The sequence below is a fragment of the Colobus angolensis genome, unplaced genomic scaffold (assembly GCF_000951035.1).
Source record: "Colobus angolensis palliatus isolate OR3802 unplaced genomic scaffold, Cang.pa_1.0 Scaffold286, whole genome shotgun sequence".
NCBI lineage: Eukaryota > Metazoa > Chordata > Mammalia > Primates > Cercopithecidae > Colobus > Colobus angolensis.
Window position 1 is genome coordinate 758,375 of NW_012116110.1, and position 18,112 is coordinate 776,486.

General features: G+C 42.9%; 1 protein-coding gene across 1 annotated transcript in view; it reads left to right on the plus strand.

Moving 5' to 3' along the window:
- Positions 1-17,160, plus strand: part of TJP2 (tight junction protein 2) — an 84,017-nt gene extending 66,857 nt beyond the window's left edge. Inside the window, exons 17-23 of the mRNA XM_011948909.1 lie at positions 772-982; positions 8,367-8,467; positions 9,685-9,897; positions 11,048-11,158; positions 12,991-13,320; positions 14,788-14,873; positions 16,168-17,160. Coding sequence (XP_011804299.1) covers positions 772-982; positions 8,367-8,467; positions 9,685-9,897; positions 11,048-11,158; positions 12,991-13,320; positions 14,788-14,873; positions 16,168-16,333 — 1,218 coding nt within the window. The 3' untranslated portion in view covers positions 16,334-17,160. The remainder of the gene's footprint in view (positions 1-771; positions 983-8,366; positions 8,468-9,684; positions 9,898-11,047; positions 11,159-12,990; positions 13,321-14,787; positions 14,874-16,167) is intronic.
- Positions 17,161-18,112: the final 952 nt, after the last annotated feature.

An 18,112-nucleotide genomic window follows, 5' to 3' on the forward strand; every position in this document is an offset into this window, starting at 1 on the left:
GCAGGTGCCTGTAGTCCCAGTTACTCAGGAGGCTGAGGCAGGAGAATCGCTTGAACCCAGGAGGCGGAGGTTGCAGTGAGCTGAGATGGCACCGTTGCACTCTGGCCTGGGCGACGAGAGCGAAACTCCATCTCAAAAAAAAAAAAAAATAGATAATGTAAATGCAAACCATTTCACTGTGTGGAAACCAGTCACTGTTTTCTGGCAGCAACATACTGGTTTTTTTTTTTTTTCAGAGTTCTCAGCATTATACCAAATAATGTGTTAATTCATTTTATCAGAAGTTCTAACACATTGATAATATTGAAGTGGGCATTACGTGGAAGGAAATGTGTTCTGCTTCTTGATTTAAATTTACAAGATAGGCTGGGTATGGTGGCTCACGCCTGTAATCCTAGCACTTTGGGAGGCAGAGGCAGGTGGATCACCTGCAGTCAGGAGTTTGAGACCAGCCTGGCCAACATGGTGAAACCCTGTCTCTACTAAAAATACAAAAATTAGCTGGCCATGGTGGTGGTGGGCACCTGTAATCCCAGCTACTCAGGAGGCTGAGACAGGAAAATTGCTTGAACCCGGGAGTCGGAGATCACAGTGAGCCGAGAATGCACCACTGCACTCCAGCCTGGGCAACAGAGCGGGACTTCATCTCAAATAAGTAAATAAATAAACAAACAAGATATGTCTCGTACAGCCTTTACTTATTAAAACAAAGTCTTTGATGCTATATTACTTTATATGCCCATTTATATAACTCTTCCCCATTTGTAACAGGATAAGCATGCACTACTGGATGTAACTCCGAAAGCCGTGGACCTGTTGAATTACACCCAGTGGTTCCCAATTGTGATTTTTTTCAACCCAGACTCCAGACAAGGTGTCAAAACCATGAGACAAAGGTTAAATCCAGCGTCCAACAAAAGTTCTCGAAAGTTATTTGATCAAGCCAACAAGCTTAAAAAAACGTGTGCACACCTTTTTACAGGTAAGTGAAATGTAAATATTGTCCCTTTGCTCAAAAATGAGAAATAGAGAATTGAAGAATAGAAGAAATGACTAATTAATCTGAATGGAGAATTTGAAATCGTGTTCATGACGCCTCGAAAAATAGTTAATCCTATAAAACGGGATGTTAGACCAATGGCATTTGTATATTGAACTTTGTAATTTTGTCTATTTGAAAATGATCCTAAAGATCCATGATATGGTAATAATTAGCCATTTTGATGAAGTTCAGATTTTCCTGTGAGACTATAAGGCTAGTGATTGAGCCAGGCCGAACACCCACATCTCTGTAGAGATTGTGTCATTGTTCAGTACTCACCATCAATACATGTATTAACTCACAAAGCAAAAGGAACTTGGTTTCATTATTTAAAAATATCCCTGTCCAGCATGGTGGATAACACTTGTAATCCTCCCACTTTGGGAGGCCAAGGCAGGAGGATCACTGAGCCCAGGAGTTGGAGACCAGCCTGAGCAGCATGGTGAGATCCCATCTCTACTAAAAAGGGCCCAGCATGGTGGTACATGCCTATGGCTGAGGTGGGAGGATCGCTTGAGCCAGGAGTTCAAGGCTGCAGTGAACTATGATGGCGCCACTGCACTCCTGCCTGGGCGACTGAGCAAGACCCTGTCTAACTAGAAACTTGGACACTCTGGATATTGGATGATTTAAAGATTTATTACTCCTCTTTGTTAGGTGTAATAATAATATTGTGATTTTTTTTTTTAAACAAAGTTCTTTTAGGAATGCATACTAAATAAAATATTTATGGTTGACCTAATATAATGTTGGGAATTTGCCTAAATAGTCTGGAGTGAGGAGAGTAGATGGGATTATAGACAGGACAAGACTGGCCGAGACTTGGTAGTTGTTAGTTGTTGAATTGGTTGATATGTACATGGGAGTTCACTAAACTGCTATCTGTACTTTTGTACGTGTTTAAAGATTTACCTAGGCCGGGCGCGGTGGCTCAAGCCTGTACCCAGCACTTTGGGAGGCCGAGACGGGCAGATCACGAGGTCAGGAGATCGAGACCATCTTGGCTAACACGGTGAAACCCCGTCTCTACTAAAAACTACAAAAAACTAGCCGGGCGAGGTGGCGGCGCCTGTAGTCCCAGCTACCCGAGAGGCTGAGGCAGGAGAATGGCGTGAACTCGGGAGGCGGAGCTTGCAGTGAGCTGAGATCCGGCCACAGCACTCCAGCCTGGGTGACAGAGCGAGACTCCATCTCAAAAAAAAAAAAAAAAAGATTTACCTAATAGAATATATTTTTAAGTCCATGAAATGAAGACCCATTGCTATTACTCATGAAAGTAAAATGGTCTAAGAACGTGACATATTTTAATAACAAAATATTCACTATCTATATAAATGATGAATTCTGTGCATATGGGATTATTAAGAGTTTTAAAGGGTTACATAAGTTTTGTGGTCATGCGGGGCATTATTTTGTGGGGGCAACATGAGGAGACTGCAAGGATATGATACCCTCAGGATGAGGATAGCTTATTGAGTTCATTGCCCGTCATCATCCACCCATGTCATTTTTAGCATATCTCTGATACTGGAGAGGATGGGGGTGAATGATTGTGTTCACATTAGATGCTTGTTTTAGTGTAACTTGGTTTTTCTTGTTAAAGAGAGGTGCACTACTTACCACTGTGGCCAAATGAGAGATAGTTTAACCAAATGCAGAGGAGGAAGTGGTCCATCCTAAACTAGATTTCTGTGAATGTAGTCTTAAGTACTCATACTCTTGGTATATTTATCAATATCTTTTCTGTCCTTTTTACTAGTATTATTATTACTATACAATAATATAGTAATATATTAGTAATATAGTGAAGAGTGGTACAGCCTTCCATGTGTGCTGTCTTATTAGGCCATAAGAAAGGCCAGCACTTTTGCATAGTCACAATTCTGGTGTATGGCTGAGCCTGGACTAAACTATGGTGTCCATAACTGTCCAATATTGTACATATGTTACAGCACAGACATATTCTAATCCCAAAAGGGGTCACATAATGTAGCCCTTCCTTTTAACAGATTAAAAAACTGAGGCTGAAGTGATTACAAATGAGGTTAAAACTACCCACACTTTATTCCCCCCCCTGCTTTTGTCTGAGTACACTGAATGGCTAGGATCTTCCCTCAGAGAGTTAAATTTGGGGTTCATGTGAGGATGTAGGAAATTGGGAAGGGAAACAGTGCATTGTAGAGGAAGAACTAGGCTGAAGGCGGCTGGATGAGGACAGCAGGGCAGAAGAAGGCAGCCAGTGACTGTGGGGCTCTCCCTTGATCTAACCTGAGTCCGCATCATTTGCTCTTGGGAGCACAGGCTACCATAACTGGCTGAGTCCGAGTGAGGATCTGAAGGGGTCCATGTGTGTAGAAGGGATTAGTAATACCTCTGTTAGCTCCACAGATGGATCACAAGATCCTTGAAGGCAGAGCCTGAGCATTTCCCAGCATTGTGTGCCTGAGGCCAGCATCAGGACTAGCACATGGGCAAGGCATAAATGTTTGTAACTTACATTAGAACTGCCCCTGGAACACTAAGCCTTTTCTTGCCTAACCTCATCAGGAAGTTGAAAGTTTTAGAATAACTCAAGTCAGAGGTTGGAATGGAAACACACACTGTGAGCATCGAGTTTCATCTAGAGAACATTGAAGTCATCTTATCTCACCAGAAATTGCCAGTCTCTTATGTAGAATTGTGCAGTTTTCAGGATAGATGGTGCAGGGTGTCGAGCAACTTTGACCAGCAAGCTCCAATTTTCTAACAAGTGGTCTTTTACAGCACTCTTCCAGACTTCTAAGTTTGACTCCCTACAGCTTTGTGGATGACTGCACTAATCGCTTTGATTCCCCATCTCACCCTCGTCCCACTTAGCTTGACCAGGTTTTGACTTGAGGCTGTGTGCCATGACCAGAAACACTAGTCTTTACATTTGAGCAGTAGAACCTTCAGGCAGAATTAGTATTTTATAGTTTTTGTTTGTTTGTTTTTGAGACAGAGTCTCCCTCTGTCGCCCAAGCTAGAGTGCAATGGCACGATCTCGGCTCACTGCAACCTCTGCTTCCCGGGCTCAAGGCATCTTCCCGCCTCAGCCTCCGGAGTAGCTGGGACTACAGGCACACACCACCGTGCCCGGCTAATTTTTGTATTTTTTGTGGCGACGGGGTTTCACCATGTTGCCCAAGCTGGTCTCAAACTCCTGGGCTCAAGCAATCTGCCCGCATTGACCTCCTAAGGTGCTGGGATTACAGCATGAGCCACTGTGTCTGGCCTATTTTATAGGCTTTTAAAATTATTTTAAGTGTACGGCATTTTTGTGAGTTAGTAATTGAGAATAATAGAGTGCTTTGATGAACACAGTAATTTGAAGTCAAGCTTTATATTGCATTAGTCTCTTTAGGCTCAATGTCCTTTTGTTTTCCCTTTTGCAAAGTAATAAGAAAGCCCCTCTTCCTCACAAGTATTTATTTATGGCAATATGAAAATGGTTCTCCTTACAGTCTTACAGTACTTCTCAGTTAAACAAGAGAAGCTTTATTCTGAGATTTGCCCAAAAGCAAGCTGACTTGTCATAATAAGTTTAAGCGTTAGGCTTGCCTCCCCAACTACCAATTTTTAAAAATTTGCTATAAAATACATTTGCGTATCACAAAATTAAAAAAAAAAAATCTTTGAATTACATGTTTTCTTGGAGTCTTCAAAGCATTCAATTCATGGTTTGAAGATCATTTAAGTTGAATATTGGATTTAGAGACCCAAATGGGGCTACCCTTTTATACTAAATTGTAGAATTTTCATTCCTGATTTCTCAAAGGATTATAGACTAGCTGGTTGACCACAGAAAACAGAAGGAAGATGCTGGGCCCCCTAGCTGGATACCTTTGCTGTTGGTTGCCCATTTAGAGGGGTGTCAAGTGTGCCACTGTTAACCCAGGCACATGAAGAGCTTTATTGAGATTTGACTTACATACCATATAATTTACCCATTGAAAGTATACAGTTCCGCCGGTCACGGTGGCTCACACCTGTAATCCCAGCACATTGGGAGGCCAAGGTGGGCGGGTCACTTGAGCTCAGGAGTTTGAGACCAGCCTGGGCAACATGATGAAACTCTGTCTCTACTAAAAATACAAAAATTATCTAGGCGTGGTGGTGGGTACCTGTAGTCCCAGCTACTTGGGAGGCTGAGCTGGGAGGATCACTTGAGCCCGGGAGCTGGAGGTTGCAGTGAGCCGAGATTGCACTATAGCACTCCAACCTGAGTGACAATGAGATCCTGTCTCCAAAAAAAAAAAAAAAGTATGCAATTCAGTGGGTTTTAGTATGTACAGAGTTGTACAGCTGTCATCACAATCAATCAATCAATCTTAGAACATTTTTATCATCCCCAAAGACACTCCGTACCCATTAGCAGGCATTCCCCATTTCTCCGTTTTTCTAAACCCTCTAGTCTTAGATACTACCTTTTACTGTTGTTCTTGGTACTTCCAAACCTGGTTGGCTGGGGAGGGGGAAGTAGCACTGACCATACATGTCAGGGCTGGGCACACATGCCCTCAGAACCTCAGTACTCCCAACTAAGGCACTGGCTGAGTGAGCATCCTTTCAGTATTTCACTTTCTTGAGCTCAAAAGATAGATTAAGTCTATCCAAGGGGATATAGGCGTAGCCCAGAGGCTGGGAGCAACAGATAATTAACTAGTATTGCTCTAAGGCAAAGAATCTGAGAAGCAGAATGAGATAATCCAATAATAAACCAAAGGTACTTAATTCAGCAGAGTCAAGGGAAGGAAGCCTCATGTCTGTGCACCTGCCTGTTAAAAAGGGGTCAAGTGCATGAGTTGGATGTTACCTTTACATGCAGCTTAGGAAGTTAGCTACTGTGAAGCTCTCAATTTTTATTCATAAACTTGACTGTTAATGTGAATTCAATAAGAGATTTTGTGATATTCTTTATTTTATCAAGGGGCAAGAACATATTTCCTGCATCTCACAAATGGCCCTTTTAAGTTTTCTTTATGATGAATACAGACCATACTTAGCTACAACATAAAGCTTTAAAAGACTGTTTAACATTTTGTATATATTTATTTAGTGTAAATCACTCACTTTGTCTCTGGGGTACAAAATCTCACTTCTGTTTTTAAGTATAATATTTTAGCTGTGAGATAAACACAGTAATCTTTGCAGAGTACCATAGTAGGAATATAGAAGTCCATGGAACCAAAGTTCATTTTCTTCGGGTTGTCCAATGGATCAGTTTATTTCAATGTTGTAAATAATTAATAACCAAGGAAATTGTAAGCTCATTCAGGATTTTCCAAGGTCACTGTTAGAACTTCTTAAACAGAAGAAAGCTGTGTTACTTGGAGGAAAACCTGAAGCATCCTTGCTCACAAAATTTGCTTAATGGTTATTTTTGTCTTTAGAAGTGATAGTACATTACAGAGGCCATGGCAATGTAGTTTAAAAGAAATCCTGATTTACCTGCAGTCTGATAATTTTAGGGGTACAATTTACCCGACTTGCTTGTCTCGTTTATCTCCTTTAGGTCCGTAATACATATTGCTGAAGAAATGGCATATGTTGTACTTTGTTGGGAGTTTATATCTGTGCTGTAAATTTCTGTTTTAGATGGGCCGTGTAGTGTGGTGTCTGAGGCCATAGGCTCTGAAAGCAATCTTCTGAGCTTGCATCCAGGCTTCACACTTGCTTGGTTTGTGGCCTTGGGCTAGTTAATTTCACTACTTTGCCTTGGTTTCTCATCCGTAAGACGGGCATCATAGCAATACCTACCTTGCAAAGTTTGTGTAATCATGAAATGACCTAATTCAGGTAAGGTACTTGGAAAGTAACTGATTGATGCATAGTAAGTGCTATTATGTAAGATATACTTTGTTCTGAGTAGAAAAACCTGGTTGAGTTTGTTTAATCCATATTTATATTCTAAAATGTGTAAGTCTATCAAAATGATATACAGTCAGCTCTTCATATCTGTAGTTTCCACATCCACGAGTCCAACTAACCACGTATAGGAAATATTTGAGGGATAAAATGGATGGTTACATCTAAACATGTGCAGGTTTTTTTTCTTGTCATTATTCCCTAAACAATATAGTATAACAACGATTTGTGTAGCATTTACATTGTATTAGGAATTACAAGTAATCCAGAGATGATTTAAAATATATAAGAGGATGTACATAAGTCGTATGCAAATACTATGTCATTTTGTATCAGGGACTTGAGCATCTGTGGATTTTGGTATCCAAGTCGGGGGTGTCCTGGCACCAATCCTCTACAGATACCAAGGGACAACTTTATGTTTAAGTGTTACTTTTAGTATTTTATTGGAGGTAGCCAATAGTATATTAGTGTATATTTTTCTTATTTGTAATATACCTTTCTATATAAATGATCTTTAGAATCTTGCTCTGTCACCCAGGCTGGAGTGCAATGGTGCGATCTCGGCTCAATGCAGCCTGCACCTCCTGGGTTTAAGCAGTTCTTGTGCCTCAGTCTCCTGAGTAGCTGGAACCACAGGTGTGCGTCACCACACCCAGCTAATTTTGGTATTTTTAGTAGAGACCGGGTTGGTCAGGCTGATCTCAAACTCCTGGCCTCAAGTTATCCACTCACCTATGCCTCCCAAAGTGCTGGGATTACAGGCATGAGCCATGGCAGCTTGCGTATATTTGTTTTAGATGTATCTTTGTTGCTGAAAACACACATTTTTTGTTCTTGGGTTTTTTTTTTTTTTTTTTGAGACAGATTCTTGCCCTGTTGCCCAGGCTGGAGTGCAGTGGCATGATATTGGCTCACTGCAACCTCCGCCTCCTGAGTTCAAGGGATTCTCCTGCCTCAGCCTCCCTAGTAGCTGGGATTACAGGCACCTGCCATCACGCCCGGCTAATTTTTGTATTTTTGTAGAGATGGGGTTTCACCATGTGGCAGGGCTGGTCTTGAACTCCCGACCTCAGGCGATTTGCCCGCCTCAGTCTCCCAAAGTGCTGAGATTACAGGCATGAGCCACCACACCCAGCTGAAAACACACTTTTTAAAAACATTTCTTAAAGTTAGCTTTTCTGAAAATAAACATTCTAAAAATCTATTTTTAGCTTTATCACATCCTATAATGTGAACTCAGACAGCTACATGGTTAATAGTTTTAACTGCATTTATTAAAAGGAGTTTAATATTCAAAGATATGCCAACATTTTCTTGCGTCTACCAAAGTCTTAATTCAAATATCACAGAAATGAGTATAAGTTATGTCAAATAGCATCCTTAATAAACATGGCTCTGGAAATTAATGCAGACCTTTTTGTTTATATTTCTATAGCTACAATCAACCTAAATTCAGCCAATGATAGCTGGTTCGGCAGCTTAAAGGACACTATTGAGCATCAGCAAGGAGAAGCGGTTTGGGTCTCTGAAGGAAAGGTATGTGGCATGGATATGCTCCTATGAGGTGAGAATCCCTGTTCTGAAACTTTCCTGAAGAGGGCAGTGAATGTAGTCAAGCCATGCCCGTTTGAAGTGATGCTCACGTGTGTGCTAATCAAGTTTGAAATTTCATAAATTCTCTGATCAACTAATAAAAATGAAGGGACTTTTAAAAGAAGAGCAGAATGTGACGTGTGCAGCCCTACATTCACTTCCCTTTTACTTTTAACGTAGTAACTAGTGTTATATTCCAAGTACACTAATCAGAGCTTACAAGATCTCATGCTGAGCTCCACAGCTTACTAAGGACGTGGGAAACTTAGAGTGCAGATGAGAGGTGAGGTCAAGCAACTTGGAGAATACGGCTAAACATTAATAAAAAGAAGAAAAGTGAATGGAGTCAGAATTACTTAGACAAAAAGGTTGGTTGAGAATGTGCCATCGTTCTGGGAGTTTGAATGGGTGATTTGAGAGCGTTAGGGAATTTGTCTAGGCCTCCAGAATTGGATCGCTTCTCGCTGGTGGAGACAGCTCACACACGGCTGCACTTCAGGGAGGAAAGAGGGTGATTCTGTGGCCCCTTTTAGTCTAGAAGCTTTTGGTGCTAGTATCCTGTATACCAGCTGAACTGAGTAGTTTTGTGAGACTTTACAGTGACTTATTTTGTTGCAGAATTGACTAAGTCTTGCTCTTTGAGAACTAGATGTTTGGTCAAAGTATCTGGCATCTATGGAGTGCTTCCAGCTTGGAAGGCTCTATGTAAGCTTCCCTGGGGAGGACAAGTTGAACAGGACGTACCTTCTGCCTTTGAGGGTCTGAGAATCTTGTAGAGTCATGGATGTGAGTGTAGCACAAGGCAGTGTGCATGTGTTGATATTACTAGGAGAATGGTACCAGGAGAACAGGCTGTGGAGGAGCTGGATTCAGAAGAAAAGCAAGACAGTCTGAGGCAGTGTGGCTTAGCTGCGGTATGTGGGATGGATGGTAGCACAGATAGGCCGTAGGGCCCCTAATTTGAGTTCCTGCACAAAAATGTCTATAGTAGCAACATTGTACCAAAGCCAAGTGATTTCAGGGAGAAAAATAAAAGATGCCTTCCCTGGCGAGCACATCAAGGTTTCAGTCACTTGGCTATGTCCTTGGGAATTTTCTTGAGTCCCCACTCCCAGGAGCCACGTCAGACCCCACTGACCCTCCGACACAAATTCCTCTAGATGGAAGGGATGGATGATGACCCTGAAGACCGCATGTCCTACTTAACCGCCATGGGCGCGGACTATCTGAGTTGCGACAGCCGCCTCATCAGTGACTTTGAAGACACGGACGGCGAAGGAGGCGCCTACACTGACAATGAGCTGGATGAGCCAGCCGAGGAGCCGCTGGTGTCGTCCATCACCCGCTCCTCGGAGCCGGTGCAGCACGAGGAGGTGAGGCGAGGCAGGCCACGGGCAGGAGCAGGAGAGCCTGGTGTTTTCCTTGCACTCTCATGGACAGCTGTGTGTTCAGGGTGCTGTGGAAGGCATTCCAAAGGGTTGGAGCAGATGACTTCCAGGGAGTCTCTTGCTCTGAGTCCATGCTGGCATGGTTGCAGTCCATGGGAAAGTGGGACAGGCAGGTGGACTTCAGAAGAGCTTGAGGGGTCAGTACTCCTCACACCCATGCCCTCAGGTGTGATGGATAAACAGAATGGCTTTATGTGCCGGCTGTCCAAATTACTAGCGGAACATTCCTTCCCATGCAGTATTGTTGTATGTACTTGTAACCTTTGATTAGGTTTCTCTCTGTACTCTTAGATGTCCTTGCTTTTCTTCCCTATCCTGCTTTTAACCTTTCTAATCTTGCCAAAGCTCTTGAGTGTTTCCCCATCAGTTTCCTTCTCTCTTGTATTTCAGTTTTTTATTTGAGTTCATGATCAAACCTTCATCTGATCACATGTACTGTGCATCCACTGTGATTAGATAGCTTATGGGATCCTTGAAATCACAATGACAGACACTGTAAAGTCACAGCCAAGGTAGCAATTATTAGTTGCACCTCAGAGAATGCTGGAATAATGATCTTTGTAGATGGGATTGTTCATATATTTGGATAATTATTGCTGTGGATTTTTCTCTAGCATTTTAGCTCATTCCAGTACGTGATTTTTTTCTTTATGAAATAGAACTACCATAAAAAAAAAAAAAAAACACGAAAAACCCAAAACAACAAACCGAAGAGGGAGAAAAATACACCATTACCACAGCAACAAATTAGTTTATGCTAGACAAGTTGTAAAGAATAAATTAACTCCCAAATGCCTATTGACATAGATATTAGTGACACAAGAGATTTTAGACTTTTGGAGAGTTCTTAAAAAACTATGCTTTAAAGGAAGAGACTCTACATTGGATGCAGCCAGTTTTTAAAAATGTGTCTGAAGCATTTGGTGATGGTGCCTGCCTGTTCAGTAAAGAAGCACCGGCTCAGGACCTCAACTTCTGAACTTACTCAAGTTTGCAGAACTCCTCCAAAGCAGTCGAGTGCTCTATTCTCTCTGCTTGGATGTTCTTGTTGTGAGTGAACCTTTATGTCTTGTAGAGCATAAGGAAACCCAGCCCAGAGCCACGAGCTCAGATGAGGAGGGCTGCTAGCAGCGATCAACTTAGGGACAATAGCCCGCCCCCAGCATTCAAGCCAGAGCCGCCCAAGGTACGTGGCTGGGAAGCCCAGGATGGGAAGGAAGAGGAAGCAGATGCCTCTGGAACCTCCTGGACAGCCAGGAAGGAGCATGCAGACTGAGATGGTGTTTAATTACGGTTCTGACACACTGTGTTCTCTATTAGAGCCTATCTTTTGGCCTGTTGGGTGAACCCCCACATTAGGGAAGGGCAAAAAGGAAGGAAAGGCAATATTAGGAGAACATATAATTTTAAGGCTGTTAGTGTTATTTTTTTGTTTTTAAAAGATTGTAAAGAAAAAATACTGCATACCTAGAATCACCAATCGCAGAATCTGTTTTTCTTTTGCTGTCCAGCTAAAGTTTTCTGTCCACAGTCTGATTTAGATGCTCCAGATAATTCTTTTTTTTTTTTTTTTTTTTGAGACAGAGTCTCGCTTTGTTGCCCAGGCTGGAGTGCAGTGGCCCGATCTCGGCTCACTGCAAGCTCCACCTCCCGGGTTCATGCCATTCTTCTACCTCAGCCTCCCGAGTAGTTGGGACTACAGGCACCCGCCACCATGCTGGCTAATTTTTTGTATTTTTTTTTTTTTAAGTAGAGACGGGGTCTCACCGTGTTAGCCAGGATGGTCTCTTATCTCCTGACCTCGTGATCCGCCCGCCTCAGCCTCCCAAAGTGCTGGAATTACAGGCGTGAGCCACTGCACCCGGCCTAGATGCACCAGATAATTCTTACTGGTGATTTGCTAAAGAGAATAATCATTACTGCTGCTTACAATGCCTCTCTTTAAGAGAGCTGCTTATTTGTTTAATAATCATTATCCAGAACAGAAAGACACAAGGGCTTATATCAAAAGATTATTTACCTCCAGTCAGAATCAGAGCTATGACTCTATGTTTTTCCTTATACCCAAATAAAATCTATTCAACTCAATAATTTATTATTTATTACTACTCTTTTTTGAGACAGAGTCTCCCTCTGTTGCCCAGGCTGGAGTGCAGTGGTGCAGTCTTGGCTCACTGCAACCTCTACCTCCTGGGTTCAAGTGATTCTCCTGCCTCAGCCTCCCAAGTAGCTGGGACTTAGATGCGTGCACCACTACATTCAGCTAATTTTTGTATTTTTAGTAGAGACATGTTGGCCAGGCTCGTCTTGAACTCCCCGCCTCAGGTGATCCACCCACTTTGGCCTCCTGCAGTGCTGGGATTACAGGTGTGAGCCACTGCGCCTGGCCTAACTCAATAATTTAGATGAGAAGAAAGCCATAATTGATTGTGTGGGCCATCAGAAGTAGTAAATGTGATAGGTACTAAGTAATAATAATAAGTGACCTCATAAAATACATCAGCGAAAATTTGCAAGCTGGGCAAGACGAAGCGTGAAGGAGAAGTGGCTGCTAGCGTGAAGCAGTGCTCTCCTCGCTCCCCACCCCAGTCTCATTCCTCAGCTGGACATGGGTCTCACCTGGGCCAGCTCATGTACCCTCGGTGCAGCAGTGACCTCAGAAGCCCACTCTTGCAATCCCAAAGCCTGAATTGTTCTGAGATCTCCAAGATGCTAACCTCTCCTAGAACAAAATTATTCCAGGTCTGATCTTACCTCCGGCAATCACAGCCCTCCCAGCACTTTCCCCGCTCCTTTTTGGCTTCTTGGTGTTCCTAATAATCTAGTGTAGGAAGGGAGGTAGGGCTCAGGAAGCCTGGCCAGTGGCCGTTTACCCTGCTGTATGACATTCCTTGTCAGAATGGCATTTGTGGACCACCTTTGGAAACTGATCAGGAAATGGAGTGTGTTAAATCACTAATACAGATTTGAAGATAAACTTAAAAGCCCAAGGTAAAAACATGTCATTGCTCTCTGCAGGCCAAAACCCAGAACAAAGAAGAATCCTATGACTTCTCCAAATCCTATGAATATAAGTCAAACCCCTCTGCCGTTGCTGGTAATGAAACTCCTGGGGCATCTACCAAAGGTTATCCTCCTCCTGTTGCAGCAAAACCTGCCTTTGGGCGGTCTATACTGAAGCCCTCCACTCCCATCCCTCCTCAAGAGGGGGAGGAGGTGGGAGAGAGCAGCGAGGAGCAAGATAATGCTCCCAAATCAGTCCTGGGCAAAGTCAAAATATTTGAGAAGATGGATCACAAGGCCAGATTACAGAGAATGCAGGAACTCCAAGAGGCACAGAATGCAAGGGTAATTGTTTTTAAACTACACATCATCAATCAGAGTTTTAAAGAAGTTTGATTTCGGTGTAACAGCGGACAGCCCCTTTTCCACTGCTGCAGATGTGACAGGGTTGTTCACACACACTGCACCCAAGGCAGGGGCTGTGTGTGTCACTTCAGATTGCTAGCTCCCAGCACGTCCCTTCTTCTTCCGATGAAAAAAAGTTGGCAATATAGGGGAAGAAGATTCCGCTCTTTATACACAGGACTTTGTATAGGGTTCTGGAATGAGGAAGTGTGAGGAGAGAATCAGTGCCTCTCAGAAGTCGTTTTAATTAGAATGTGATTTTTTTTTCTTTTCTTTTAAACATGTCTTCATTAGCTCCCAGATTTGCCATGGAAACCAAGCAAACTGTGGGTGCTAAAACAGAAAGGCCCATAGATTGTACTTTCTGAGCTGTTTGAATTTGTATACCATGTGCACATAGAACTTTTCAGACATCAAAGAAGAATTTAACTGAAGGTCTGTGGAGTATATTTGCCCAGTAGATGTGGGAGTTTTCTTTCAGGTCTAGCACAACAGCAGCGGTACATCTGAGCATTTTTCTTTTCTTGTGGTAAAATATACACAACATAAAATTTACCATTTCAACCACTTTTTTCTTTTGTTTTACTTGTTTTGTTTTTGTTTTGTTTTGTTTTGTTTTGTTTTGTTTTAGACAGGGTCTTCCTCTGTCACCCAGGCTGGAGTGTAGTGGTGTGATCTCTTAGGCTCAGGAGATACTCCCTCCTCAGCCTCCTGAATAGCCGTGACCACAGGCACATGCCACTGCACCCCGCTAATTTTTCATATTTTTTGAAGAGACAAGGTATTATCATGTTGCTAGGCTGGTCTCTAACTCCTGGGCTCAAGCAATCCATCCTCCTCAGCCTCCCAAAGTGCTGGGATTACAGGCATGAGTCACTGTACCCAGCTTCAACTATTTTAAAATGTTCAGTTCAGTGGCATTAAGTACCTTCACATCGCTGTTCAGCCATCACCATCGTCCATCCCCAAAATTTTTTATCCTCCCCACGTGAAACTCCATACCCATTAAATACTAACTCACCATTCTCCTCTCCCCACAGTCCCTGGCACCCACCCCTCTACTTTCTGTTTTCTGTGACTTGGACAGTGTAGGAACCTCCTCTAAGTAGAATCATACACTATTTGTCTTTTTGTGATTGGCTTATTTCCCTTAGCATGATGTCCTCAAGGTTCATCCAGGTTGTAGCATGTGTCAAAGTTCCATTCCTTTTCAACAGTTTTCCTGTCTGATGCGTACTGCACATAACCGTGGAAATGAGGGAGCCACTTCTCTGTTTCCTCTTCTTGAAATGGGATGAGAAAATAAATAGGATATGGGGAAAGGGTGGGACCAGCAGGAAACCAGCAAGCAGAGTGTCCAGTGGTTCATTCTTTTGCTCTTGTTCTTTTCTTTTTTAATTACCACAGATCGAAATTGCCCAGAAGCATCCTGATATCTACGCAGTTCCAATCAAATCGCACAAGCCAGACCCCAGCCTGCCCCAGCACACGAGGTAAGGGCTGCCCAGCAGGTGCAAGTCTAAGGCGGGGACTTCTCAAGGACTTGGACTTGAAGAAAGAATTTCCTTTACCCAAATTTCAGGGTAACAGGAGGATTTTTTTTCCCCACAGGATGACTGTTTGCCTTACTCATTCCATCACATTTAATTGTAAAGATTACAGAGTCAAAACTTCAGCATAGTGTGCTTGTGTGCTAAAACTCTGACAAAATGTAATCATTGATGTTTCAAGCCAGTACTTTTGACACATTGGAGCCTGGTTATGTTACATTGCCCATGGTTAGCACGTGAGCAGAATTCCTAGGGCTTAGACCTGTTTTGCCGCTGTTTGTTGCCTCTCAGCCAAGCTTCTTAATTCCTTTGCATCATCCAGCAAAGTCAGACCACTTGTGCTGCCCTGAGGTCTAAAGGGACCGTGACAAGCGAATGAGCAGTCTCAGTAAATGCCACACAAACAGAAGGAATATTCACAGTGTCTTCCTGTTGAAGTTTTATACTGGATTGCTTCCTGCTTCCGAGAACAGAAAAAAAAACGAAAGTCACATTTTCTTGTGGCCATTCTTTTTTTTGGAGACAGAGTGACTGTCACCCAGGCTGAAGTGCACTGGTGCAATCTCGGCTCACTGCAACCTCTGTCTCCCAGGTTCAAGCGATTCTCGTGCCTCAGCGTCCGAGGTAGCTGGGATTACAGGTGTGTGCCACCACACCCAGCTAATTTTGGTATTTTTAATAGAGACAGGTTTGCACCATGTTGGCCAGGCTGGTCTCGAACTCCTGACCTCTGTCTGCCTCGGCTTCCCAAAATGCTGGGATTACAGGTGTAAGCCACTGTACCTGGCCTCTTATGGCCATTCTAGTTTTCCAGCAATAGAAAACTGGAAGCAGATTTCTTCTTTACCAGTTGAATGGTAACACAGTCAACCAGGTTGCCTCTGACAACAAAGAGTTCTTGGTTATGACAGACTGAAACTGGCAGAGAACTCTCGCTGCTGGGTGAGACCAGCCAGGGAGCTTAGGGGTAAGGAGGGCTCCCCCCTGTCCAACAGGGAGATTCTTAGGTCAGGGAGCACCTGGCTGGCTTCCTTAATCACCGCCCAAGTGGGCATTGGATTTGACTTACTACGAACCTGGAGCAGGACCCGGGATGCCTCTGGTTGCTCTGTAGAATGTGGCTCAGAGGTAAGTGATCTTCTCAGGATGCTCAGCCGCTGTGCTCCGAGCCATGCCTCCTCAGGCAGCCGGAGGAATGGATGTGCTCGAAATGTCTTTAACACCCTTTCTTTGTTAGTTCCAGACCCCCTGAGCCACAGAAAGCTCCTTCCAGACTATATCAGGATACCAGAGGAAGTTATGGCAGTGACGCCGAGGAAGAGGAGTACCGCCAGCAGCTATCGGAACACTCCAAGCGCGGTTACTATGGCCAGTCCGCCCGATACCGGGACACAGAATTATAGATGTCTGAGCGTGGATTCTCCTGGGCCCGCCTGCCACGGCATCGGACTAGCCGGTCCTGCCAGGCCGCCGGGATGGTTCTTCTCAGTTAGAATGCACCGTGGAGACGTGGTGGTACTGTAGCTTGTGTGTCCTCATAGAGAACCCAGGGGACAGCCGGTGCAAATTCAGAACTGAAGGCTCTGTTTGTGGGACTGGGTTAGAGGAGTCTGTGGCTTTTTGCTCAGAATTAAGCAGAACACCACAGTCAGATCCTGTTACTTGCTTTCAGTGGACCAAAATCTGCATTCTGTTTGCATACTTTTAATATGTATATTAAGAAGCAATAACTATTTTTCCTCATTAATAGCTGCCTTCAAGGACTGTTTCAGTGTGAGTCAGAATGTGGAAAAGAATTAAAAAATACTGTTGGACTCAAACTAAATTCAAAGAAGTACTTTATTGCAACTCTCTAAAGTGCCTTGGATGAGAAGTGTCTTAAATTTTCTTCCTTTGAAGCTTTAGGCAGAGCCATAATGGACTAAAACATTTTGACTAAGTTTTTATACCATCTTAATAGCTGTAGCTTTCCCTGCACTGTGTCATCTTTTTAAGGCATTTGTCTTTGTAATATTTTCCCTAAATTCAGACTGTATATATCATAGCTATACTTGATAGTTTGGCTATAAGTGCTCAATAGCTTGAAGACCAAGAAGTTGGTGTCGAAATTTTTTGTTTGTTTAAAACCGAGTGCTGCACAAAAGCAGATACTTGAGGAAAACACTATTTCCAAAAGCACATGTATTGACAACAGTTTTATAATTTAATAAAAAGGAATACATTGCAATCCATAATTTTCTTTGTGGTGGATTTGTATGCTACTTTCTATTTTAAATACAACTTTTATTTCAGTTCCTAATCATAGAAGTGAGTACTTACTCCTTGTCGAACATTGGAAAATGGAAACATGAAAAAGAAAATTATACCCATAATCCCATCCCTCAGATAATTTTGGTGTATTTTCTCCAATTACGTATTTGTGGTTGTCTGTGTGTATGATGCTTGAGGGTGTACTGTGTTTGTAGTTCTATTTCCTATTTTTTCTGTTTATCTTTCTATCACTAACGTTTCTCAGGTGGTTACGACTATGCAGCAAGGTAGTTTAAAAGCGTGGTACACACGTCATCATTAACAACCACAGAGCAATATATCCCATGACTGCTTCATAAGTGAACAATTCTTCTATTGTTAGCTGTTGGGATTATTTCCAGTTTTTTGCCCTTTTTTTTAATACATGAAATGCACCTCTTTGTATGTAATCCAGTTTTGTATATCATTGATCAACATTTCAATATTTTTCTGCAGGCAAGTTCTCAGAAGTAGAATTACTGAGTAAAAGTATAGGAACATTTTTAAGGCCCTTGATGTTTACTGCCAAATGGCTTCCTAGGAAAGTTGCATCAATTTACACCCCCACATCCACTCTTCCTCTTCTTCCTCCTCTTCTTTTCTCTTCCTTCCTTCCTTCCTTCCTTCCTTCCTTCCGTCCCTCCCTCCCTCCCTCCCTCCCTCCTATCTCTCTCCCTTTCTTTCTTTCCCTTTTTTTTTCTTTTTTCTTTTGACAGGGTCTTGCTTTGCTGACCCCAGGCTGGTTCTGGTCTTGACCTCCTTTAGCGATCCTCCCACCTCTGCCTCCCAAAGTGCCGGGATTACAGGCGTGAGCCACCACACCACTTAAATTCTTGAAGTACTAAAATAAATTTAGAATTTAAGCAAGACAGGTTAGGAATTTAGGCTTGTAT